This window comes from Saccostrea cucullata, unplaced genomic scaffold, assembly GCF_032062105.1.
Source record: "Saccostrea cucullata isolate Sc308-1 unplaced genomic scaffold, CSIRO_AGI_Scuc_v1 ctg5076, whole genome shotgun sequence".
Classification (NCBI taxonomy): domain Eukaryota; kingdom Metazoa; phylum Mollusca; class Bivalvia; order Ostreida; family Ostreidae; genus Saccostrea; species Saccostrea cuccullata.
In genome coordinates this window covers 6,406-34,147 of record NW_026930215.1, presented here as the reverse complement: position 1 = coordinate 34,147, position 27,742 = coordinate 6,406, and the positions used below count along the sequence as shown (strand labels likewise).

At 35.2% G+C, this 27,742-nt stretch overlaps 2 protein-coding genes across 3 annotated transcripts; both read right to left on the bottom strand.

Annotated features, from left to right (window-relative positions):
- Positions 1–141: 141 nt before the first annotated feature.
- LOC134283272 (aryl hydrocarbon receptor nuclear translocator homolog) lies at positions 142–26,565 on the bottom strand. Of its 2 annotated transcripts, none has more exons than XM_062765715.1 (17): positions 26,520–26,565; positions 21,780–21,837; positions 21,331–21,399; positions 19,515–19,672; positions 18,395–18,474; positions 18,006–18,098; positions 17,609–17,726; positions 17,302–17,331; positions 16,988–17,182; positions 16,684–16,861; positions 13,921–14,027; positions 12,767–12,917; positions 12,302–12,495; positions 11,587–11,765; positions 4,464–4,533; positions 3,738–4,027; positions 142–1,660 (listed from the first exon to the last, which is right to left on the bottom strand). In XM_062765715.1, exons 1-16 carry the CDS (start codon positions 26,548–26,550, stop codon positions 3,747–3,749), a joined length of 1,992 nt encoding a protein of 663 aa, XP_062621699.1. In that variant the 5' UTR covers positions 26,551–26,565; the 3' UTR covers positions 142–1,660; positions 3,738–3,746. The 2 variants fall into 2 exon arrangements, with proteins under 2 accessions (XP_062621699.1, XP_062621698.1); XM_062765714.1 differs by lacking the exon at positions 26,520–26,565 and adding an exon at positions 25,209–25,344.
- On the bottom strand, positions 5,489–9,081 carry LOC134283273 (uncharacterized). Its single transcript, XM_062765716.1, has one exon. It carries the CDS (start codon positions 8,791–8,793, stop codon positions 7,891–7,893), a length of 903 nt encoding a protein of 300 aa, XP_062621700.1. The 5' UTR covers positions 8,794–9,081; the 3' UTR covers positions 5,489–7,890.
- Positions 26,566–27,742: the final 1,177 nt, after the last annotated feature.

The following is a 27,742-nucleotide window of genomic DNA, read 5'->3' as shown; positions in this document are numbered from 1 at the left end:
ACTTACGATATATTCAAAATATGGCAGCATGTTCAATATAGAATTTTAAACACGTGAAAATGAATATTTACAATGTCATATACATGTATATACAAAAATTTTAAAGATTTAAACTTGACAGCTAAAAAAAACAAATATTGAATTCTGCTGCTCAGGATGCATTTTCATATTTCAAATGCAAAACTGAATTAAAAATTGATGGAAATCATTCTGAAGACTTAATACAAACTCTGATATCTTTTCCATGATACAAATTAATTTTGAAGACTTAATACAAACTCTGATATCTTTTCCATGATACAAGAAAGATAATGGAAAAAATAAAATTAACATAACAGTTTGTGGCAAAACTGCATAAATAAAAAGAAAAAAACACTACATCTAAGTTTATTTCATCTAAAAAGAGTTTCTAAACATTGCACATCCTTTTTCCCCCTCCATCATGAAGTCTAGTATAGTTTTTATGTAATATATACATATATCCATATATATTGAAGTAGATCTTGTACAAATATTATGGCAACAAATACATGCATTTAAAACGGTATTTAAGAGGCTTCCAATCAAAATATATTTCATGATTTTCATATGTCCAACAAATACCTACAAGGTATTGGCTTATCAGTAATTTACCCCACAAGAGTAAAGTACAGAGACTTATTCTTGGATGAATTACATGTATAAGCTTATGTGGTCACCAATAAGATCAAGTGTTTTAATTCAACTTTTTGGTTGATTTATTTTGATGTTTATCTACCACATATATTTGTTGCCTATAAGTCTTCACTTGTATGTTGCTTGTTTTTTTTATTTCATATTATTTTAGAGGAAGTTGCGAATGACTCCCTTGTAAATAGGTGTTTTTTTCTGCTAGAATATATTGCTAATTTCAGAACAATATTGCATATATGTTAGATGTTAGGGTCATTTTTAAATAGTACATTTTGTGGTATTATGTCTATTGTAAATTTATTTCAAAGAATCTTTTTTTTTTGCCAGCACTAAAAGTAATTTCAACATAAAAAATTTTGTAAAACACCCTAAAGAACAATACAATAAGCATGTAAAGCACCGTAGAAAGAGGAAAACAAACAAATCACAATAACATTAGCCACTCAAATTATATCTTAATTATATTAACAAAACAATGCAAATCAAAAACTTTGCAAAATAATCAACAAAACTACATGTATACTCAAAATGGACACAGAAATGATACATTACTAAGTTCTATGATGTTGTAAATACTGATGTAATTCCTACCAAAAGTACAATGGCTATTGACTATATACAGCAGCTCACTATCATGTAATAGTCAGGCATTGTAAAATTACCAAAGTATAAAATGCAATTTTATTGTGTTCATCCATTTTTCTTCCTGTCTACCAAATTGATTACACATGAGGAAAACTTCATAAATAATAAAAAAGATCACTGTACAAAGGCTTCATTTTGCAGTTTTTTAAATTCACAGTATAGATAATAGGAATTAAAAATAAACTGCAAACTCCAAACACATATTCTTAAGAAAATTAGCCACAAGCAAAATCAAAGCAGTATACAGCATAGACAAACAAAACAACAGGGAAGTGAGATGATATGACAGATCTTGGTATATAAACACTGAATCTTGTTTTTCTATACGATATTGACAGCCCCACTAACAAGAGGCCCACGGGCCTTATAGGTCACCTGAGTATCATGTAACAACTTTCCAGTGATTGTATTTGGTTCGTGTTTTAATAAAAAAGCCACAAATTTCACAAATTTTGAAGGAGGCACCATTGCTTATCAAAGGGCAGATTTCAAAGCATTAATTTATTTTTAGTCAAAGTACCCCCCTGGTACCCCTGACCCAGCGGCCCTGAAATTATCTATTTTGAAAGAGACCCCTTTCTTCATTATAAGGCCAGCATTTTTTTATGTTTAGGTTTAGTTATGAACATGAGAATTTTTGATAAATCAATTATTAACATTTGTACATTCTTTTTTTATGCTATTCTAGTAGGCTCCTTATAACTGGACACATACTACTTACAAATAGGAAAGTAGAACATTTAATTGCTTATTTCATGCCAGCTTGGGCCAGTTATATAAATTTTGTGATGTTGGTCAAAATATATTTTAAAAAATCAATTCTTTAAAAGTCTTTCAATTTATCTTCATTTTTTAAATATGTGTTAGATGAATGTGTAGACAATGTTCTAAAATTTACTTGATGCCTAAAATTATAATTCCTATAAAACAGACAGGGAGTATTGGGAAGTATGGTGAACATTTTTTCAATTAACTGTTAAATAATTTTTCTGGCTGATACAATTGATACTACATGCCTGTATATATTTGTATATTCTTGCCGCCTTTTAATAGTTGAATTTTTTTTTATTTCTTCAGGTTATTGTTTATTTCTTCCTCAAATGGACTTAACTTCTCCCATAGTTTTATTCATTACATCTGATGCATAAGCAACCCTTTTTTGAAGAATGATGCTTAGACTGTAAGCTATAACAGAGACCTAAACTGTAACAATGTCGCTGGCAATATGCAATAGCTACCACGGGCAGTTTAAAACCTGGGGGAGGAAAATTATTTACAGACAGATACTTTTGAAACGAATACATAATTATCTCACCAGCATGTCATTGTGCAGCAAAGTCGTCAGCATTTTATTTGTCCTTTGAACGGGTGAAACGTTTTGAATGGCACTCGTATCGATGAATTTTACACTAAACCAAGCTCAGATCTAGCTTTATAATTAAAGTTTATTTACCCGCCGTATCATCTTAAAACCGGAAGTGCGAGGTCGTAAATTTGAAATCTCGATCCCGACTCAAATTTGACATCGGAAAGAATTTTTTTTTTTTTTTTCTGAAAATTCAAAACATTGAGCGGAGGGTTTGTAAAACTGAAAATAAAATAAATCCTGGCCTTAAATATGTAATTAGGTCATTAGTATATTAACCAGGAGCAAAGAATAAGATGTTCAAAGAATTCATGCATTTCACTATTAGAGCCCCACCCTAAAACAAGAACCCCTGACCCTGGGGCCATAAAATTCACAATTTTGGTAGAGGCACTCTTGCTTATCATAACTATGTACTTAGTTAGTTTATTTAATACCCAGGAGCAGAGAAGAAGATTTTCAAAGAATTCATGTATTTTCACTATATAATCAATAGAGCCCCGCCCTAACACCAGAACCCCTGACCCTGGGGCCATAAAATTCACAATTTTGGTAGAGGCACTCTTGCGGTTATCACAACTATGTACTTAGTTGGTTTATTTAATACCCAGGAGCAGAGAAGAAGATTTTCAAAGAAATAATGCATTTTCACTACCTACTTATTGAGCCCTGCCCTAGCACTTGAACCCCTGACCCCAGGGCCATGAATTTCACAATTTTGGTAGAGGACTCATTGCTGATTACAATCATGCAAACAGTTTGACTGCTTGAAGTCCAGGAGTGAGAAAGAAGATTTTTAAAGATTGCATTAATTTTAGTGGTTTTGGCCCCACCCCTCAGGCACCAGGGGGGCAGGGATCATGAAATTCACAATTTTTGTTCCCCTTCACCCATAGATGCTTTGTGCCAAATTTGGTTGAAATTGGTTCAGTGGTTGCAGAGAAGAAGCTGAAAATGTTCAAATGTTAACGCACGGCGCACGACGGACGACGGACGACGCACGACGACGGACGAAAACGGATAGCAATAGGTCACCTGAGTTTACTCAGGTGACCTAAAAACACTAGTCCTGGAACGTGTTAAACATCCCTGAGAGATCATTAAATTCCTGTCCAGGAGGGTCCAACATACGGAAAACATCACTGAACTCCTCATTCTGCTGACCGTTAGGAGGGGGAGCCTGCGGACCCGGGGGGTTCTGGGGGGCCTCTGCTGCCCCTCCTTGCCAGGGGGGAGGCCACATTCCCTGACCAGTAGAAGTGGGGGGAGAGGAATGAGAAAAGTTATTTGGTTGTGAACTGGGAATATTCTGTGATCCAAGCTGAGTATAGGTAGGAGGCCCAGCTGAAAACAGATCATATACTTTATTACTTTGAGTCCTTTTATAATACATTTATTTTCTCAAGACATTTTCTTTTACTTTAGTGTATAGCACTGAAGGAAATGAGACTGATTTATTGCCTTATTTCAGTGTTGAAACATTGCTATGCCAGGCTTTCAAGCATGGAAAACCTGTTCTATATATGAACATTATTTTAAACAAAGCTTGACAAAAAATATCTTGTCAGTGAGCAGTTTTCTAAAAAATGAAATTCAACGATGTGATAGACAGATAGATGGGGGCTAGAAGGAAAGAGGGATGGTAATAACAAACAAGGTCATACTGATGTTGAGGCAAAGTTTTTTTTTTTCAAGATTACATTAACCAATGACAAAATGTACATACAAGTTAAAGCAAGTAAGGATCTTGGTTTTAAAACATAGCTTGAAGTCCACTTACCAGGAGAAGAGCTGTTAGGACTGATCTGTGAGAAACCAGGGGTCGGGTTACTACTGAAATCAGTCCCTCCCTGAAATATACACAAGAGTTAGCCTCAATCATAAACAACATAAAATTAACAAGTTACTGAGTATTCAAAGTGGCATTCTAAAAAGCAGAGCTACTTTGAAAATTTTATTTGGCACAGGTTAAAAAAACTGTGCACTTAATTGACTACCCAAGTTGCATTAATTTCACAGCTGGCGAACAAATCTGCTTGTATCTGGACAATTTCCACTTTTTATTACTTAAATAGAAGCCAGCCAAAGACAAACAACAAAACAAATTGTATGGTTTTACACTTGTAATAATATTTTTTATTTTTAGAAAAGCAAATTAATATTTTTGGTTAAGTCCATCTTGGCAATTGGCAAGGCTGAGGAACTTTGATAGTGCAGGTGACTCTCGATGGCTCGAACTCCAATCTCTCGAAGTGAACCTCCGGTCCCGTTTTTTTCCTCTATATAATTAAGCAAATTTACTCCTGATCTCTCGAACTTCTATCTCTCGAAGTTCTCTATCTCTCGAACCAAAATCTTGGTCCCGTTGCACATATTTCATTGAATTTTACTCTCTATCTCTCAAAGTTTTGATTACGCATTTATATCCGCCAATCAAGCGTAAAATTGATGCAGTCTGGACTTACCTGCATGGAAACAATGAACGCCTTGGGCTGGCATGGAGGTGTTAATTGGGTGTTTACATAGATGACACTACAACTGTGGGTCGTCCATGTTTTGATATAATTAATTGGTTATTAATTACATAGTAGATTACAAACAAATTCACAACTTATTTCGAATTGAAACTGAGACGATAATTTTTAGAAATTTAATTTATAGATGTTCGTTTCAGCAAGTTCCGATAGACAATAAACTTTTATTAATTGAATATTGCAGCCCATGATATTTTTTGCTTTTTCTGCCTTTTCAATACCATTATACTGAGACTGTCTTCCAGACAGCTCTGAGAATTGAAAACACCAATTGTAACTTTACTAATTTATTGAGAAACAAGATCATAATAATACAACACACACAATGTTGGATGAAAATGGCCGCAAATTTTGTAGGAGTCAAGGGAGACAACTAGGATACCATAAACAAACGGGCAAACTAGTGGCCTCGCTTAGATGCGAGTGCCATGGAACCCCATGCCTGACACACGCATGATGGCTAGGCACACAAGCTGCACAGCTTTTACACCCTGCCTCTGGCTTGCTACCTGGTTTAGAATTTTAACACCAACCAGCCTGTAGCCTCTCCTACTTTTATATAGGTAGAGGGGGTCTGAGCACTGAAATGCTGCAGATCCCAAGCAATTTACATTTATTCTACACATTTCCTCAATGGCATTTAACTTCCATGTTAAAACACAGCCATGATATTCCCCTCATGCTTTGATGCAGATGGGCAGAGACAAACAGGTTAAGCATGTACTCTTGTTTACCTTAATGTTTCCCTGACTCCTCCCCCTTAATGAATGCGACATTGAATTTATTATTATTATTTTTATATTAAGAGAAAAAAGAACTATATTGATATGCTTAATGTAAAGTCCACTTTTTTTTTTTTTTTTTTTTTTTAATAAAAATCCCAGCTTCTTCCTGAATTAATAGGCATTGGTTGTGAATCTGCCACAATAATCACTTGAGAAGTCCTAAGTATTGAAAGAACAAGCTTAGCTTGATTGAGTCCACAGCATGAAATCTACCTAAAAATATAAAATACTTGGCACAGATTTAAGTGATCAAAGAAAAAACAGTTACATGATAATAATATATATATATATATACATTTTTTTTTTTAAATTGGGAGTGGTGGGTGGGTAACTTTTACTAATGACCAAATGGCTGAGATGTTGAAGAGGAAGAGGAAGTTGCTATAATAGTTAACTCATCCTGATGCTGACTTTCCCATGAACTAGATAACTTGTACCAAGTTGTGTCTTATGTTTAATGCTATCCAAACAATTAAATGAGATTATCTCATATTCATTTCAATAATCTATATTAATTGAATATTGCAGCCCATGATATTTTTTGCTTTTTCTGCCTTTTCAATACCATTATACTGAGACTGTCTTCCAGACAGCTCTGAGAATTGAAAACACCAATTGTAACTTTACTAATTTATTGAGAAAAAAGATCATAATAATACAACACACACAATGTTGGATGAAAATGGCCGCAAATTTTGTAGGAGTCAAGGGAGACAACTAGGATACCATAAACAAACGGGCAAACTAGTGGCCTCGCTTAGATGCGAGTGCCATGGAACCCCATGCCTGACACACGCATGATGGCTAGGCACACAAGCTGCACAGCTTTTACACCCTGCCTCTGGCTTGCTACCTGGTTTAGAATTTTAACACCAACCAGCCTGTAGCCTCTCCTACTTTTATATAGGTAGAGGGGGTCTGAGCACTGAAATGCTGCAGATCCCAAGCAATTTACATTTATTCTACACATTTCCTCAATGGCATTTAACTTCCATGTTAAAACACAGCCATGATATTCCCCTCATGCTTTGATGCAGATGGGCAGAGACAAACAGGTTAAGCGTGTACAAGGCTGATGTCTCCCTTGACCCCGCCACTAACATCGATATGATGTTCCCCACAACAATTTGCACCAAACTTAATATTTATATATATAGCAATCCTAAACTAGGAAATTACAGGTCATCGCGTCATCGCAACTGAAATCTGACTAGATAAACAAAGGGCATTACTGAGGAGGGAAAATTTTGCCCTTTCCCCCTAAAATGAATTCCAAACCACCCTGGATATTATTTAAATAAGCCTTATTCCCCCTTTCCGATAAATGAGTTCCATCATATCTAAATAAACTGCTTTGATGAACGTTGATATTTTTGTCATGAAAAATGCAAGCCCCATTAACTTCGGATGTAATGAATTTTCTAATGGCCTTATTCACCTTACGCCGTTTTAAATCAATCTTAGCCCCACCCTTGCCAAGAGGTGCACCATGCCAATAAAGACGGGGAAGCATTGTTGACCAAATGAGCAAAGTCTTAGGAAGCAATACATTATAACGATACAAACTACATTGAATTTCATGTGAAAATCTAAGTGCAGTATTGCCAGCCGTAGTTAGATCATTTGACCCTGCGTGAATGACTAGTACATCTGGGTGTGGTTGGTGTTTGAGTTCATCTGTTAACACTTTGTCAAGATCTTCCCATTTCAGCCCTTTAATTCCCTTCCAAGTGATGTCCATCCCAAGATTAAGATTCTTTCCACCCGGTCTCCTCCCTGCCTCCTCACCAGCCCAATAAGGTATTGAAGATCCCACTATCCAAATCGTCTTGAAACCTGGAATACTTTGGCAAAATTAGCCTGTATTCCATTTAACAATGCTAACATGTTATAATCTTATGTAGTTTCTGAAAGCTTTTGACTCCCACCGGCCCAAAGATTTTATTTCTGAATCTGGAAACCCCTGTTTTGCAAGATCTGTAGCCCTGCCTATTCTAAAACTATGTGGTCTAAAGTGTCCTTGAATGTTCCTGAATTGAAGTGCTTTTTGAAGCACATAGTTGAATTGGTATCTTGTTACACCCTTATTGTCGACATGAATAAAGCATAAAAGGGAACCATCATTAGGACGCAGCTGCAAAAACCTGAGTGCCCACTGTACTGGGCAAATATCCGAATTTAACTGTTTGGAAATATGCAATGTTGTTGTATTTCCCATTTGGTCAGTTTTGGACCTGGGAATTAAGATGCTGACCTTGCTTCTAGTAAACGTGATGTGTGCCCTATGGATATTCAAAACTTCACTTACTCTAAGCAAGCCGTGATATGCAATTGAAAAAAGTGTGGAAAATAACACTGCCTCGTAGGATGATCTACACACTGACGGCAATGCTGATACTACATGCTCCAAGATAGATACAGTTAATGGGATTCGAGAATCTAAAGTGATACCTCTCTTTTTGTGGAGACCCTGCAAGGCTTTTTTGACAATGAATGATTGTGTGTTATCTTGTATGCCTCTTAATTTATGGATATATGATAATGCGCTAATGTACAGTGCAGCTGTTCTATAAGCTGTACCTGAAATAGAAAGGTGGGCAATGAAATTAAGCAAATGATCAACAGGAATGGGGAAATACAATGTGGTCCCACAATTATTCAGGAATTTTTTGAAGTTGGTGAGAGCCCCCTGGTAAGCTTTGTATGTGTTTGCTGATAGTGAACCCTGTATAAGTCTGTTTGCCTCCCTTGTTAAATTTCCCACATATTCTTGGGAAGCGGTGTTGGCCATGGATCTGCTGCCGGTGCTAGCCGTCGGAATTTGCCCCACTGTGAACGAGAGATAGAATCCGCAATAAAATTTGATTTTGAAGGTATGTGTTTTGCTTTAATCAAAATATTGTGTTTGAGACAAGTGAGAACTAGTTTTCTTACAATTTTCATGACCCTTTGTGACTTTGATGTTGTCGAGTTTATGACATGTACCACCGCCATATTGTCAATGTAAAACAAAATTCTATTGTTGGAAAATTGATGTTTCCACAATTCAATAGCTATGTGGACCGGGAAAAGCTCTAATAAGGTCATGTCACGGGTTATGCCTTGTACAAACCAGGAAATGGGCCATTGAGCATATGTCCACTTGCCTGCAAAATATATACCAAAACCCCCCTTATCTCCCCCTGCGCTATCAGTGTAGAGTTGTAGAGTCTCATTATTCACCCATATACCTTCTGTAATGACTGAAATGCCATTAAAGGATTGGAGGAAGTCAAGCCAGACTTTGAGGTCTGCTTTCATTTCTAACGTTACACGGGTATGGTGATGAGGTTTGTTTAGGCCAATTGTTGCATCAATCAAACGTCGACAGAAAGCCCTACCTGGAGCTATAACTCTACATGCAAAATTTAACAAACCCAATAAAGACTGAAGTTGCTTAAGAGTAACCTTCTTAAGTGCCATAATGTCGAGAATCTTTTGTTTGATTTCATCGATTTTTACCAACGGTAACCTCATGATCATTTCCGTCGTATTAAATTCAATGCCCAAGAACGTAAGAACCTGCGTTGGATATACTGTTTTGTCTTTTGCAATAGGGACCCCCAGATCGTTGCACAGATAAAGAAAAGTGTCCAACGTATTTTTGCAAATGGGAAGTTCTTTGCCACAGAAAAGAAAGTCATCTAGATAATGCAGGATTGAGGCATTTTTTGAGCAATCCTGTATAAGCCAATGCAGAAAGCAAGCAAATCTGTCCCAAATTGCACAACTTATTTTGCAACCGAAAGGTAGCATCTTGTCGTAATAAAAACCATCATTGAAGTGAAAACCTAACAAGTCGAAATCAGTGCTGTTCACTGGTAGCAACCTAAAGGCTGATTTAATGTCCGACTTTGCCAGAAATGCCCCCCGACCTAATTTTGCAATAATGGCGGCAGCATCATCTATGGTTGAATAGGTTACTGAGCTCTGTTCTGGGTCAATGAAATCATTTATTGAAGCAGATTCTGGATATGATAAATGGTGAATGAGGCGGTAGTCACCGTCTTTTTTAGGTACAAGACCTAAAGGAGAAACTTGTAATGTTGGAAAAGGTGGTTCTATGAAAGGACCCGCAACCCTCCCCAATGAGACTTCTTTGTAAATCTTTTGCTCTGCAACTGGATATTGTTTGTCTAAACTTGTAAGATTCTTAGAAAACCTGGGTGATCTAGGGCCAAAATACTGCAATTTAAAACCATGTTGAAAACCTTCCCTTAAAAATTGATGATCAGAATAATTTTGTGTATGTAAAAAAATTTTATCTAGTTTAATTGGGGTCTTGCCCAGTTTATACAGCTGTCTTGTTGGAACAGGTTGTGGCCGGGTGCTTTCCTCCGCACCTCCTACAGACGTGCTTGAATCTGCATCAATGATTGGTGGTGCGAATTCCCCCAAGTCACTGTCGGGTGAAGCATCACTCCCTGCAGTCTCTGGTTCGGCATGGTGGGGGGGATGATCATTCCTGGCTCCAGACCTTTGCTGCCTGGGAGCATGGCGAGGCTTTTTGTGTCCTCTGCCCCTGGATGGCGACACCATCTCCCCTCTGATATCCCTCTTCCTTTTTGGTGGCATGATGGTTAGGATTGGACTGGATTTTTGTTTGTAACTTTTACTAATGACCAAATGGCTGAGATGTTGAAGAGGAAGAGGAAGTTGCTATAATAGTTAACTCATCCTGATGCTGACTTTCCCATGAACTAGATAACTTGTACCAAGTTGTGTCTTATGTTTAATGCTATCCAAACAATTAAATGAGATTATCTCATATTCATTTCAATAATCTATATTATGATTAAATAGAGTCTAAATAATTCCAGCATGGCAAATATCGCACAAGAAAATTCCTTTCTCAAGGACTGAATACCGATTAAGAAAAATCTGGTGAACACTGGTGAAGGACCCGATCAAGCCACGGAATAGCCAAACCGACAGTTGCTATTCGGGTTTCATGTAATCATGATATAAGAACAAATAAATACTGAAACTTAAAAAATTCGTTTTATTTATTCGAAATACAATCATTGTTGTTGATATCACGTAAATTACCTGTCAAATACGATTGAAAACGTGCAATGACTTTCTTTACTTATACTTCCGGTATCTATAAAAGTAGAACTTCGGTGATCGGAACTGAAAATTCCGGATTTTTTTTTACTTTCTATCTCTCGAACCCCTCGATCTCTCGAACTTTTCTTGCGGTCCCTTGAACTTCGAGAGATCGAGAGTCACCTGTACATGCATTCAGTCCTGCATGTCCACCAAATTATACCATGAGTTTCAAACACTATTTGGCATAAAAACTGCTTTATATTTCTACAATATCTTCTATTTAATAGCAATTAAAAACTAATTTCATAATAATCAGATTATAAAATAACCTACCATACATAGCTTTCAGTTTGAGTGAGTTTCCAATAAATACTTCTGTGTGAAGTTTTTCTTTTCTTTTATTTTTTCCCATAGCTGTATAATTCCTTGAATTAATTAAAATTAATAAAGAGGCCCATTGTATATATTTATTCCAATAAAACATGTAATTTACCTGATTTTGAGGAAATCCCGCCGGTCCTGCCCAGCCCCCTGCATTAGGACTTCTCCTGACCCCGGTAACACCCGATGCCTGAGATAATGGCATACTGGTGCCCGCGGTCTGTCCGGGGTACTTGATTTGAGAAGGTGAGTTGTAATTATACATCTCTGGTCTGCCAATCTGTCTGCCCCCTATAATAACAAAAAATGTCTTTCTTCAATGTCATGTCAGAGATGTTAAAGAGTATTTTACACCTTACTGTTTTTTTTTTAATATTAAATTTATGCCGTCAATACACAAGCATTACTGTTTAATTGTAGATTTTAACTGTCTTGGGTGATTATCATGATCAAACACATTAAAAGCAAAGCTGGTTGCATGAAGTTGCTCAATTAGCATGCAGTTGTCATTTTTGTTCTTGAATCACCAATGATAAACCAGTCTCTGGCTATTTACTGTATATGTTTTTAGATGGTCAGATTTATATTCAGTAAATAAGTTCAGGATTCAGTTTTCTTTCCCTGTTTTCTTGGCCTTGGAAAAGTTCAAGGTTTTATTGGAGAATCACCATTACCAGTGATATTTAAAGGAATATGTGTTTTGTTTTATTTTTAAAGAATATTTTACAAATTTTAGAGAACTCAGAAAAAAGGACAGACAGACAAAGTCAATTCACACAGAAGCTCTGCATCATAAATACACCCTAGCACGCTAGTTCTGGACTCACCAGTGAGGACAGAGCTGTAGTCCTGGAAGGGCTCCCGGAAATCGTGCTTGTTAGCTGACTGCTGGATGTTCATCTCTGTCGGCATGGGGCCCCGGGGAGGGGTGTTGTAGGAGGCCATGGACGGGTTAGGATCTGGGGGTTGTTCATTTGGCATTCCTTGACCAGTAGAGGCACCTGCTCCTTGCTGAACACTTCTATAAAGAAAAAGATCACTCTAGAAAAGAACTTATATCATGCAACAGTACCGAGTTCATTTTGAAATACAGGTACTCTTATGCCCATTAACATGTACTTGTATTAAATAATTAAAAGTTAAATTTAAAATCACAACACTTATAAAAGATTTATAATGAACAAGTAATACTTTAAACTGATTTCACATATCATTCAAGTCTTGTCAACTATTTAAGATAAATAATTCTAAACTTCCCTCAATTCATATGTACAATTTAGTTCATTTCTTACTTTGCAGATGTGTTTGTGCAAACAATGTACTCCACTTCATCAGTGTAGGGGTTCTGGAAGCTGAAGCTACTGGTCCTTAGCCATACCCACTCATGATTGGAGGCCCTGAACCGGTACATGATCGACATCACCTGACCCTTTAGCTTCAACACTGAAAGATTTAATACATGAATTAATTCATAACGAAATGCTATTTGGGTTCTTAGATTACAATACTGTTAACCCTTCGCTAACACCCCTTCTCAAAATGGAATCAAAGGCCTGAAGGGCCTGCGAGTTGACTCGCTCGAGTTAATTGAGCTTTTTCATACGTCTGGACACCATACCTTATATTCAGTTTATTTTGCATCTTAAGAGATTGAATATTATATGTCTTCATGTTCGATTAAAAAATAAAGTGTATTACTATATTGCTTTTCCTTTGTATGTACAGGTTGGCACTAATGGGCTTCCGTACATACCGGGTATTATTGTGATAAGCAGCACTGCAAACCTTGGATTCCATAATGTATTATTTAAGCACACTAGCTGCAGTGGTCAGTGTTATGGAGTAATTAGTTTAAAGATTCCCACAGCAAATCTGGATTCTAAAAATAGATTTTTCAAGCACACTAGCTGCAATTAATGAGAGCAGCAGGTGTTTGTGTTAGGGGGTATTCTAGGTCAATTATAAATAAACTTCAGATGAGTAGATTAGATCCGCCTAACATGCTTGAACATATATTCATACGCAGTAATTGTACATCTTACAGATATTTAAACAAAAATTTCTTTAAAAGCATGAAGACATAAATAATGTAACAGTCTGATATTTTATGCAGTTTTTACCTCCTAAGTTTATACCATCACTCAAACAAGAGCATTTTTTGCTAGAACTATCATATTTGGTGTATGGATCACCTTGATGAATGCGTGAAAAATTTTACAGCTCTGAAACGCCGGTGTTAACAGGGAGTAGCTCGCTACGCGAGCCAACTCAAAAAAATGATTTTTTTTTTATATAAAGTGAGACTTTTATGAAGAAAATCTATACTGATGGTAATTTACATTTTTACACTCTTTGCATAAGAAACTAGTTATATCAGAATTATTATTTGTATTCATCTTGCAGAAGAACTGCTTTCTGCCTACTAGTATATTTTTACTACACATACCTTGATCAAAAGTGTCTTTCATATGAGCTTTGTCCTCTGGGTGATAAAAATCGAAGGCAGATTTTCCCAGCAGGTCAGCTGGCTGATAGCCAAGTACTGGTGTCACTCTACAATACATTATAGATTTACAATCTGATTTCTTAAGAAAGAATACATCAATTCTCTCCACATCAGCCATTAATAGGCAATGAGACATGGGAATCAGGTTTTAATAATAAACTATGGACACAAGATCTCAAATTCATATGTCTCCCTAATATGCAGAGTGACAACTCTATTGTCTCCCTTTATATGAAACTAGAACTGTCCAAACGGGACAAAATACCCCCCGCTGGATTTTCAGAAGTGCTACATCATGAATATTTTATGGATCTAAGAGAAAAGAGGAAGGCTAAAACATTTTTAGTGCAAATGTAATTGCTCATTATATTTTTTTATAAATGAAATAAAAGCGCAGCCTAATTAAAAAAAATAGAATCCAATGAAAGTCTTCTCAAAAGGATCACATATGTGAAGTACAAAAGCCCTAGTCCTCACCGTTCAAAAGTTATGGTCAAGGTTAAAGTTTTTTCATAAGTACATAAATCTCCAAGGTCGTTGTTGGTGGTCCAATGAAATGTTTTGCCACAAGGAATACATATGTGAAATATAAAAGTCCTAGTATCTACTGTTTAAAAGTTGTAACCAAGGTTAAAGTTTTTAAAATGTAATTAAAACTCCAAGGTCAAGGTCAAAGGGCAAAAGTTATTGGTATCCAATGAAAGGTCTTTTCACAAGAATTATATATGTGAAGTACGAAAGCTTTCATCCTCACCGTTCAAAAGTTATGGTCAAGGTTAAAGTTTTTTCATAAGTACATAAATCTCCAAGGTCAAGGTCAAAAGGTCAAGGTTGTTGTTATCCAATGAAAGGACTTGCCACAAACAATACATATGTGAAATATAAAAGTCCTAGTATCTACCGTTCAAAAGTTGTGACCAAAGTTAAAGTATTTTTAAAACGTAGTTAAAACTCCAAGGTCAAGGTCAAAGGGTAAAAGTTATTGGTATCCAATGAAAGTCTTCTCAAAAGGATCACATATGTGAAGTACAAAAGCCCTAGTCCTCACCGTTCAAAAGTTATGGTCAAGGTTAAAGTTTTTTCATAAGTACATAAATCTCCAAGGTCAAGGTCAAAAGGTCAAGGTTGTTGTTATCCAATGAAAGGTTTTGCCTCAAACAATACATATGTGAAATATGAAATCCTAGTACTTACTATTCAAAAGTTATGGCCAAAGTAAAAGTTTGGAATTTTTGTGTAAAAGTGGGTCAAACTCCAAGGTCAAGGTCAAAAGGTCAAATTTGGTGGTACCCAAAGAAAGGTCTTGTCACAAGGAATACACATGTGAAATATGAAAGTCATAGCTCCACTAAATCAAAAGTTATGGGCAAGGTTAAACTTTTTGTGACGGACAGACTGACGGACAGACAGACAGACGAATGAGATTTAATGTCCCCTCCCTTTCGCGAAAGCGGGGGACAAAAGATATGGACCGAACACAAATTATGAAATTTTTCTTCCAGTGACCTTGAACTTCCCCAAATGACCTTGACCCAAGGTCATGACACACCCTTAGGTCAGGAGCAATCTTTGTGTGAAATTAGAACCTACCAAATTTATCCGAGAGAAAGATATGGACCGGACACAAATTATGAAATTTTTCTTCCAGTAGCCTTGAACTTCCCCAAATGACCTTGGGTCAAGAACATGACACATCCCTAGGTCAGGAGGAATCTTTGTGTGAAATGAGAACCTACCAAGTATATCCATAAGAACGATATGGACCAGACACAAATTATGTTTCTTCCAGTGACCTTGAACTTCCTAAAATGACCTTGGGTCAAGGTCATGACTCATCCTTAGGTCATGGACAATCTTTGTGTGGAGTAGTAGAATCCAATTATCCTCCGTAAGAAAGATACGGACCGGACACGTTTGCACAGCCTGACAGACAGCTAGACAGACGGACAAGGTGATTCCTATATACCCCCCCAATATTCATTTGCAGTGGGTATAATAAAAATGTTGCAATTAAACTAACTCATGTAATAAAATAATTAATATATGTGTGAAATCTGTAAACAATAAATTCGAATGGTGGTTTCAAACTTGTAAACTGACCCATAAAATTTCATGAAGTTAAGATTATTCAGGAAAATACTTGTAAAACTAATATGTATTGTTTAGAAGTGAAACACCATGAATTATTGGACTGAGTAGGGTTGTCATTCTCAGGTGCATCTCAGTTAACAACCCTACTAAGACTGGATAATTTGCGATGTCTCCCTTCTAAACAGTTCATATTTGTATATTTATTATGAATCTTAAAACTTTACACCCTAGTAATACTAAATATTATACTTCATGTAAAATTAGTTGAATCTGGTTGAGAAACATTTGTTAAAAAACACTACTCCCCGCTGAATAATGAAGCCACGCCCTCCAGCTTAGCAACAGTAAACTGTGCTTGACGACGGGTGATATTCAAAAAAATAGCGACTGCACAGAATTTATGCGCGCACGGTTCACTGTTATATGTATTTGTATAAAACATTCAGTATAATATAATAAATGTTCCATGTAGTTGAGAGTAACATTGAAAATTTTCACCCCTCGAAAACCATTGTCAACCGAGGCTGCGCCTCGGTTGACAATGGTTTTCGAGGGGTGAAAATTTTCAATGTTACACTCAACTACATGCAATATTTATATAATATTAATCACCTTTGGTCTACAAATGTGAATTTTCCATCAATATTATGCCTGGATATGAACTCTGTGCTGCCGTTGGGTCCCATGAGATCGCTGCAGTTAGGTGTACTAGTTACCTGGAGTCGACCGATGCCCACCAGACAACAGTGTGTGCTGGAGTTCTCATCTGAGTCTCGGTCCATCTGCACTCCTATGGTCAAATATAAATATATACAAAATATAAATATACAGATACTTAGAATTCTGAGTCATTTTTAAGCAGCCAGAAAATAACAAACTTTCATTATATTTTTTCAATGTTTCAACCCTAAATTACCTGAGGGTGGCCAGTTTTTGATATAGCCAGTTACATGGACTACGGTATAGTGGTTGCCATCAGGCGAGGGCCCTAGAGTATTTCGCTGCCGTGCTCGGTGGGTGTGACTTGAGTTCATGCTGCTAACATCTACGTTACCCATCTTCATACGACATATAAAGCCTCGTCTGGATCCCATACACAATCTGATAGATGCTACACACAACAAAGTCAAATGATTAAATCTCTAAGTATTCAAAATCTGGTTGGATAAGAAATATATTGGTTGACATTTCTAAGCAATTTCTCATCTTCTTTAAAACTTTGCTACTTACTCTGGTGACTGTCTTTCTTGACTGTTCCAGCTAGAAAGAGAAAAAGTCAGTTTCTAGAATATAGCAAATCTTTAAATATGTATTTTGATTTGTCAAATTTGAAACATTAAAAAAATCAATATCTAGAATTCTTTTAGCTTTTATTAATGTAATTTCTACAATTCTTCTTATGTTTGGTGATAACATATTATTTCAAGCCTATGCACAGTGATAAATTATATTTTCAAGTCTCAAATTCTTCCAATGCTCTGTTGTAACTTACTTTTTTCAGCCTAGATTTTTCTTTTTCTACTGTGTGGTAACTTACTTTTTAAGTCCAGAATTCTTCCAGTGTTCTGAGATTCAGAAGTTGACAGCTGTTCTCTAACCTTCTCCACATCATCAGGATGAACCAGTTCATACATTGAGTTTCCAAACCAGTCAGCCTGTTTGGAAGATAAAGATTGATGTCAAAAACCACTCTAAATATATATTTACATCTTTTCAATGACATACAGACATCATTAATTCCACAAGTCCCAGAAACCTTGAAGTCAATGTACATAATATTTACGTGTAGCTGTACTACAATCATTTTAGCTGTTATGATTTACTGTATAGTTTAGCAGCCCTGGAGGAATATCATGCAGAATAAAGTACGTAAGACACCTAGTTGAACTGAGATGCATCATAAGGTATTCACAGCCTGCATAAAATGGGTTTACCTGAGATTGGTTTAGAACCTGTGTGATGGAATCTGAGACATAAATCATTCTGCCTGTGTCACACTGAACAACAAACAGGAACCCGTCAGCTGCCTGAAAATACAATCAATTTGTTCATGAGATATTGGAACCCTACAACATTTTTAACATTACATTGTAGGTGCAGGGATCAGATTTTACTAAACACTTATCGAAAACCTGGGAGCCAGGGCAAGATAGATTTAAAGAAAAAATAAAATGCAAAAGATTTTAAGACTGTGGTATTGGGCAAAATGCATTTTGTTGATCCCTCAGATCAACTAAATGCCTTCAGTCCAATGGCCTTTGGCTAACAGTTGAATTTTTATCAGACAAAACATGTAACCAGTCATTAAATAGATAATATTTACCTCTAGTATAAGATGTTTGAGCTCCTGGTCAGTCAGGAAGGATGGCTTATAACAACCATCAACACTGGTGTTTCCAGCTACTGAAAATAATATACCAATCAGCATCACTCTTGCCAAACATTATTTACATTGATTAAATTGGCGAAGTTGGGGGGGGGGGGGGGGGGCAATTGATGGACGTTAGTGGATTAACAATATTTAACAACTGAAAATTACAACCATTTTAACAAGGCAAGTGGTACATGTATAAAAACCATTCTATGCAGCTTTTTTAATCCTCTACACTGTAGCATCAAAAAGTGTTTTTTTTTTAAATTGGGTTTGTATTGCTATATTAATTACAAACTTTTCAATTTGTTGCATAGCTCACCATGATGTCTAACAACTAGTAATGATACTTGCATGCTACAGATTTCGATATTGATTGTATTCTATACTGCATTATAGGAAAATCATTTGTAAACAATTCTCCCTAGAACATTTTAACTGTTTTACAGATCCATTCCATAATTGTGGAAGCTAAATGACTAAAGGGGGACCAAACAGACTTGGGAGTCAACTGCAGCATGTCTAATTTTCTCTGCAGTATAATTTTCACAAAAAATAACTCTCTGGTGACACTTACACATAAAGTAATGATAACTGGATCAAAGACAAATTTGAAAATGGAGTAGAACATATTTGTTTATGAAACACATAAACCATGACTACAAGGAAAGTGGTTTACATCAAATGTCAAAACATATTTTTTTTTCAGTGTAATAGCTGTTTCTTTACTTGACGACAATTCCTGATCATTGCAAAGACAGAGAAGAGGAAGACACATTTATATCTAATGGTTCTCACTTGCTCTAAATCTAGGTCACAATTACAGGATTATTGATTTAGCCATCCTGCTAGGCCCTCTTATGCTCTAGTTCTTAAACAGTTTTCTTTCTGTACAAGTATTATTGTAAATTTTTTTCCAAAAAATACATGTACTGGTAATGCGGTATACACGTATTTTGTCTTTAATGTAAAAATGTCTGAACCTTTATAATTTTCATAAAAAACTCCCTTTAGAAATATAAGGTTATCTTTTCCTGCATTGTCAATATCTCAGACTTAATATTACCTGTACCTCTTAAAGTTTTCATGTGAGAGACGGCCATTCTAAGGATGGTCAGCTTGTCTGGTTTTCTGGCCAGCGTACTACAGGTAGGAACCATGTCACAGAGTTCATTGATGTAAGAGGTCATCTTATTCCTCCTTCTTCTCTCTATCTCACAATGGCTCTCTCTACAAAAACAGACAACATACTGCTGTCATGGCCATACATATTATAAATATATAATAGTACCTGTATTGGTACTGCATCTGTTTATTTTTCTTACAGAGTATTTGTTACTACTAATTTTTGTTTCTAGGTTTTTGTTCTATTTATTTGATTTAGAAAAATCTTCAAATACCAGACAAATTGATGTTTGACTTAAAATGTAGATTTTTATTTGAAAATAATCTTTTAGTACCAAAGAGTATGAAATTCAAAGTAATTAAAATTGGAGAGAATATGCCATTAATTTACACATTTATTACTTTAATGTATTATTGCTAACAAGAAATAAATTGAAAATCTTGGGAAATCCATATCCATCTTTTTTTCTGTTGAGGTAATGACTCAAGTTTTCAAACCAGATTGTTTTGCTATTCACCTCTGCTAATACATCAGATAGTAAATGTTGCACATTTACTTATTAATTAGTGCTTTATATGTTCTCTTTTATTGAACTAATTCATGTAGCTCATCAAAGTAAATAGCAATTTTTATTGTTGTTAATATACTTTGAAAATTTTCCTCCTTTTAAAATCATTACAGGTGCATATATACAAACAAACTACTCAAATGTGTATCTATCAAATATCAGATTAATTTGGACTTAATTAATGTCAGTCAATGTTCTAATTATTTTTAACTGACCCAATCTTTTAGGACTTTGATTATCCTTATTGCTTATAGTAGATTCAATAAGTTTTGATACAATATTTTAACTAAATATATGTGATACAGTAACTACGAAAAAATGAAAGCTACTTTTCTGTCATTATAAAGGCCTAACTGTGATAAGTATTTCCGATTAACAGAGTTACAACTCCGTAATGACCCAATGAAGATAAGTATCCACTTAATAAAGAGTTAATGTGTCTGAATCCCTGTACAGAAAATGTCAAGGAAATCAAACTTATGTATAATTTCTATTTCCTGCCTATGACCATTATAGAAATGTTGTTACTGAAATGAAAAATAAAAATCCATGCTTAATTTAGAATCCCTATGATTTTTTTGGTCAGATGAATTCACACAGTTTTATTAATTTTTAGATCTTTCTTTACTGCTTTAATAAAACAGCTTAAGAATGAATCACACTCAAAATTTAAACCCCTCTGCAATATGCAATGACAAAATTTAAGAATACCAATGTTCCAAAAAGAAACAAGATGTGTTTGTGAAACACTATGTGCCCAGCGGTAACAAAGTTCAAAAAAAATATTTTTAGCATATAGGTCACAGTCAATGTCATAAGGTCATTGACCTTGGTGTCATTTGGAAGAGCTTAATTAGTGGAGTAAGCACACCAAATATGAAGTCTCTATCTCTCATGGTTCAAAAGTTAAGGTGAAGCTTTATGTTGACAACACTGAACAGATGGACAAACAGACAAACAGATAAACAGACAGACAGGACAAAAACAATAGATGTCCCCGATCTATTGATCCAAGCACATAAAAACTCAACCTGTTTCTATATATTGTAAAAATAAACACCTTATGAGCAAAAAAGATGAAGATAAGATTTTGACATTAGAACGTCTTACAGGAGAGTTAAAATGTTCATCATGACGTGTGGTACACGTAATGACCACATTAGATTGTGTTAAGTGGATAATTGCTGTTTTTACCTGGCAAACCTTTCCTTGTCAGCCTGCTCCTGATTGTACCCCCCACCTTGACCATCCTCCTCATCTGACCTAATAATAGAATCATGACCTACATAAATCATACAGTCAAATATACCCACTACATGATTAATTATCACTTCTTTTTGTGGGTAAGAATTGGCAATTAAGTATATGACTTGAGTAGAAAATATTGAGAAGAAAATATTTAATTTCTTGAACAATTCATTTAATCGTTTTTATTAAGTCTAACTATTTATCATGTTCATTCTAAAAAAAATGCCTCATGTATACAGATAACCGAGACTGGATGCGGATGATTCAAATATGTTTATAATTCAAAAAATTCTTTGTACAATAAAATAGACCCAAACTTTGATAATTTTATATCTAGTCTGGGCTGCCTATGAAGGGTTCCCAGATAAAACGTAAGGTTATCTCGTGTTACTTACTCCCTCCCAGATCCTCCCTTGCGTTTTCTATTCCCTCCTTTGGAATTATCAGGTGTCCCTAGAAAAAATACAGACACAATATTTATAAACAGAACTTAAACCATTCCATAAAGTTAACTCATCATCTTGAAGTTGTACAGAGTTTCTTGACAAAGATACTGCTTATCTCGGCCCATCTGCCTCATCTCTCAAGGCTTCTTTCAGTGGGTCTTGAGAACATGCAATTTATGAGAAGTGAAGTCATGAATGATGCTGTTTTTAAAAGGAATTTAGAGAATTTTTTATTCACTATTAATGAATTCTCTCACATTCATGTCCACCCTGTCACAAGATGGATGAAACCTAGAGAAGACATGAGCATGTTTCTGAATCCACTGAGCAAAGTTCTTGACCACTTGAATACATGATGTTGTGACAGCTAGTATGTATAAAACTGTTAACACACAGACCAAAAATTTGCAAAGAGTACAGTGGGGAAAAAAAAATCCATCTTCCCCACAACAAGTGAAAAGTTTAACATCTAACTACCTATTTAGTTAACTACCTATTTGAATCACAACCACAGAATCAAGCATACATGGTATCATAGGTATCTCCCAATGCTACATCTTTACAATAAAATGTCATCATTGTGCACGAGCTTTTATCAGATCTTTTGGGAATGTCAAACTGTACCTAGAAGCTCTCTAACATTGCTACGAGCCTTCAAAAACGAGAGACATGATATTTTGTCTTATGGCTTCCTTCTATGAAAAAGTCTATATTTTGACAGAAGTTTAATTTATGAAATTTTACTCCACACTGAATTCTTGCTTTGTCCGAAGCTAATCCTTCCTCTGAAGCTTTATAAAATCTTCTTCAGCTTCTTGACCTCGACCAGACAAAGATTTCACACTTGAGAAAGGCTTACCCTATAATTCAGTGACACTTGATATGTAGACTATTCAATTTTTATTTTATAGGATAGGCTTCTCTGAAGACATCAGTTTCATGCAATCATACAGGTGTCATGATTATCTTTTTATCATGTGAAAAACTACTTGCACTTTACTTAATTACCTTTTTTTTTTTACAAGCAGAAATATCATACTTTTCCAATAAGTCATTTGTTCTTTTTTTTTCAACTAAGATTATTGTGCTGTGGTTGGACTTTATGAGCATTTATGTTAAACAGAGTTAGAATGTCACAGTAATATCTTACTTAAATTCAGTCATACTTATTTATTTAGACTTGTTAAAGTTTATTCAAACTATTTTTGGAATAAATTGAATTTCAAATATATTTTTTTTTAGTTACTTATCTTGATCGTAAAATCATTCATCTACTGTAAATCACTTTTTATTCGCGAGAACTTTATTTTGGCGTAATTACGCGAGACAGTGTGCTCGCGAAAACTTAATTCTCGCGTAAAATAGCATTCCTTAAGATTATATAGAGCAATAACCACAGTTCGTGAAAATTTTGTCTCGCTAATCAAGAGTCAATGACTATCTCGCGAAAAAAAGGTGTCGCGAAAATTTAGTGATCTACAGTATTTAATCAAAAACTTTATGTAAGATTGTATTGATCTTCAAAGTTTTGACGACCCTTGTATCAAATCTTCTCTCAATCATACTTTTAGTGAAATCATATCAAAACTGAGCGAGAAATTGTTTTTCACAAAAATAAAATATATGATTCTATCTTCAGTAACCATGACAACACTATCCATTATAATTTAAAACTGCTAAATAAAATTAAGAATCTTGATGTAGTCTATGTAATTATATAACAAAGTCAGGGTAGTTCTGTAGGAGTAAGGGTATATAGTTCTGTAGGAGTAGCATTTGAAATGAATATTATTAACAATGAAATATAACTCTATTTCAATAATATTGATATTTCAGCATATTGCTATTCGTGGAGAAAATATATCGTATTGCAATATATTTTTCAATACAGATATACTGGAAAATTCTTACTAATAGGCTTGATGAATTTTAAGGGAAAATTTTGAACTTCAGATGTCAGAAGCATTATCAATTGTCACCAGCATTGGGCCAATTTCATTTGTCACTGATCGGCGTACGCCAAATTGCCCCGGTCATATGACTGGCGTAAAACAGCTGACAAGCAAATGAAGTAAACTGGTGAAAACATAAAAAATTGAATAATTACGTTAAATGATAATCAATTAATTAAGTTTTTCACTTTTTACATTATGTCTTAGTAGAATAATTCAAAATTCAATTTTAAAAGAAAACATGGACCTCATGAAAAATTTTATTTTTTTATGAGAAAATAAAAACATATTTCAAATATATGAATAAAGATTTGCTCAAAATATGCAAACAAATAAAGAACATGTCGATTTGGTAAAAAGTATCTGCATTTTCACATTTGTTTTCTCTTCCCACCATATTTCTAAGACCGGCAATTTCCTAGGAGGTCATTTCAGACCGGCGAGATCGGCGTACGCAGGCGAACCTTCCCAGGTCAAATGGAGTAACATGCCAGGTTACCAAAGGTCAAGCCGCGCATTCGGCGTATGCCGGTATGACAAATGAAATCCTACCACTATCAAATGTGCCAATTTAAACAGTAAAGTTGCTTTCATTGCAAAACTGTAGTGAAATCAACAAGAACTTAGTTGTTACAACATATTTATAATAGTTTTATACACTCTATTTATAAATGAAGAATAATAAGGTAAGAAAGATCATTTTGACTATTACTGAATAATTGCAATACAGTTAAAAATATTGCAATGTATCACAATACCAATTCTCGGCCAATACTCAGACCTAATTTCAAGTAACAATTTTTATACAACTTCAAGAATGGAAATGGGGTGGGGTTGGGTGAGAATGAACATTTTTTTGAAAAAAAAAAAGTCGAAAGTCACACAGATGGAAGATGGCTATCTCAACATAAACTCCTTCGGTATACTTCATCACTGAGCTATTACAATCAACAGTTTGTGTTTGTCAAAGGGTATATGGAAGTAATACCAGTATTTGTTTGAGAAGATATAGCAATTTTTGCATTATAAAACTGCTTTTTTTTTCAATTTTATGGCATGCTAAAAATTACCAAAAAATAAGTTAAAATATAACCACATGATAGCTGCCCAAATCAAGGACACTGCAATGCTGTGCATCCCCTTACAAAAGAGCATATACTGTATCTGAGACTGTAAATTAAAGCAGCATTTGACATTGATCTCAATGCAAATTATGACAATTCTTTTCCACACATTAAGAACAAACTCCTCTTACACACAAAAAGACAAACTAACACCCAACCCCAACCCCCAGCCCCCCACACACAAGCATGTCACTATATCCCTTCCAACTCTGTTGCAAGGGGACAATAAAATTTTAAAATCTGACCTAAAATCTTGTCTTTTCCCCCTTCCAATATACATGTTTTTCTTTGTTAAATCTTACCATAGATTGCCATTTCCGTATAGACAACAGGAATAGGCGCTATTCCTGAAAATGTATTAGACTGTGGACGCTGCCCCTGGGTAAAGTCATAAAGGTGCTTTGAAGGTCCTTGATATCGATAATTAGAGTAATCCATTTTTGTCTTCAAACTTGCCAGTCAAATTTCAAGTGCCAATGGAAATAAATCTTTATCACCAACAAACCTTACTGATAAATTTTTCTTCCTCTCAAATATTCCAAGTGGAGCCTAAATCACAGATGTAAATATTTTTCGGAAATAAAAACTAAGAAAAAAAAATCCTGAGATAAGAATATTTGTGCAATTTTTTCCAGAGTGCAGACAGTGGCGGTCTCCTTCAGTTTTTACATCTCGGTGTGGAAGCAGACGACACACCTGTTACGCCTGCTGAGGAGACTGATCAGTGATACAGGTAGACAGCTGTCATACAGATATATGTCACCAGCATAGGTAGGTCTTCACTTATTGGTGTATCACTTCAGCTCCACTCCAAATTATTGGTTTTCAATTTCAGTCTACTAATTTGCAGCGTTCACAACTTTAATGGTGAACATTCAACACATCCTGAGAGTATGCACAACTGATGAAGTATACTAACGCAAATTATAAAAAAAACATTTTGCTTTCTAACTTCTTGGTGAAATTTGCTTCTAACTCTTTTTCATGAAACATTATCAATGTCTCAGGCATGCTGATTTGTTAAATGTCAGTGTTTTCATTAATTTTATATCTGTACAAACCAAATATAATACAGCTATTAGATGACTGCCTCTTGTTACTTGATTTAGTAAAATATTCAGTGAAAACTTTGTTATCAAAATGGCCCAGAATGACATTGTTTTCCATAAACTGCCTTGTGACCTTCTTTAATTATTTCTGCCACCCAGGAGTCTGAACTTAAGTCACGAATTCTGGTGAACTAGGTATAACTGCACTCCTACACACGTCACACTTCAGCGATCCAAGTACGTGTAGGACTACAGACATCAACAGGTCGTGTCACTAACAGAAAATCATATTATAACTCTAGCTACTCCTTTGCTCCTTTTGTATATAATTTTTATGTATCATGTGAAAATAAATGTAAATGTAGTAGACAATACCTTCTAAACAAAAGATAAAACCAATATAATGTCACAAAATATACCTTTTCATTAACCAGTATTCATTTAACATATGCCATTTTTTTGTTATAATAGCTGCCATCTTTTATGTAGATATTTTTTTTTATTATTACGGGAATGTCTTCCTATGGAACACTTCACAAGCTTTTATCCACCACCCAAACAAACCTTCTAACTGTAGGAACCTGGATAATTTCATGATTATCTGCTATATCCTGTTTCAGTAATTGATCACTAAGCTGAACACTTCTTTGATCACTGGGGGCTATGTCTGTGTATTGGAGTTCTCACCTGTTATCAGGTGAGACATGACAAAACGGACTCATTTGTCATGAATTGCTATTTATAGTTCTCAAGGTGCATAATAATTAGCTGTCACTTTATCATATTACAAATATTTGAAATTAATTTCACTTTTAATTAGAAAAAAAAATTCCCACCAAATTACATTTTGAAGGTCATATCAAAAGATTCGATATAAAGGTTACTCCAGAAAAACAAAAACAACAACTTTGACCAAAATAGCAGGGCACCTTCAGGTGGTCTATGGAGTATGGACCATGATGCTTGCCTGAATTACTGTTTTCTCGTGACAAAATGTGTAGATAAATAAAGAAATTTTACCGAGGCCCTATAGGCTTAAGACCACAGTCTCAGAAGTAATAATCTTCAATGCATCGACACTTTTCATAAAATTTAGTATGAGGACAATGAAACAATACTCAAAGTCCAATTCCAGGGACATACTTTAAATTTATTATACGATATTTGGCTTGTACAATATTTGGCGGAAATAAATTTTTCAACAAGTTAGCATAAATTCGATTTAGCGCCATCTGAATGTGGTAGATATAACAAATGATATGTGACGACATTTCGCGGTGTATTTGATTTCACGGATTCTGCTTTCAGCCAAAATCGTTAAATAGAATACACCGCCAAATAAAGTACGTTAACAGTAATATTGGTTCACAATTTTATGAGGGAATACATTAAAGAACAAGAGGCCCAGGGGCCACAGCGCTCACCTGAGCACACCGGCTAGGAAAAAGCAAATATCAGATCAGAAATGAAAGTTTACTGAGGTTGGAGGGGGGTAGGTTAAATTATACCCCCCAGGGGGTCATGATTTGAAGAAACTAGAATCTACACTACCTGAGGATGATTTCATATAAAATTTAATATCACTAATCATGGCTTTGAAGTACTTGAAAAGGAGATTTTAAAAGATTTCCCTATATATTCTTATGAAAAACTTTGATCGACCATTCTGGCCCCACCCTACCCTGGGGGTCATAATTTGAACAATCTTTAATCTACACTACCTGAGGATGATTCCACATTAGTTTCTTCTTTCCTGGCCGAGTGGTTCTTGAGAAGAAGATTTTAAA

Coding starts and splice junctions, on each gene's coding strand:
- LOC134283273 (XM_062765716.1), bottom strand. CDS start 8,793: ATGGCCAACACCGCTTCCCAAGAATATGTGGGAAATTTAACAAGGGAG.
- LOC134283272 (XM_062765714.1), bottom strand. CDS start 25,344: ATGGATTACTCTAATTATCGATATCAAGGACCTTCAAAGCACCTTTAT. Junction 18,099..18,394: donor TCAAACATCTTATACTAGAG/GTAAATATTATC, acceptor TTGTATTTTCAG/GCAGCTGACGGGTTCCTGTT. Junction 16,862..16,987: donor CAAAAACTGGCCACCCTCAG/GTAATTTAGGGT, acceptor ATTTGACCATAG/GAGTGCAGATGGACCGAGAC.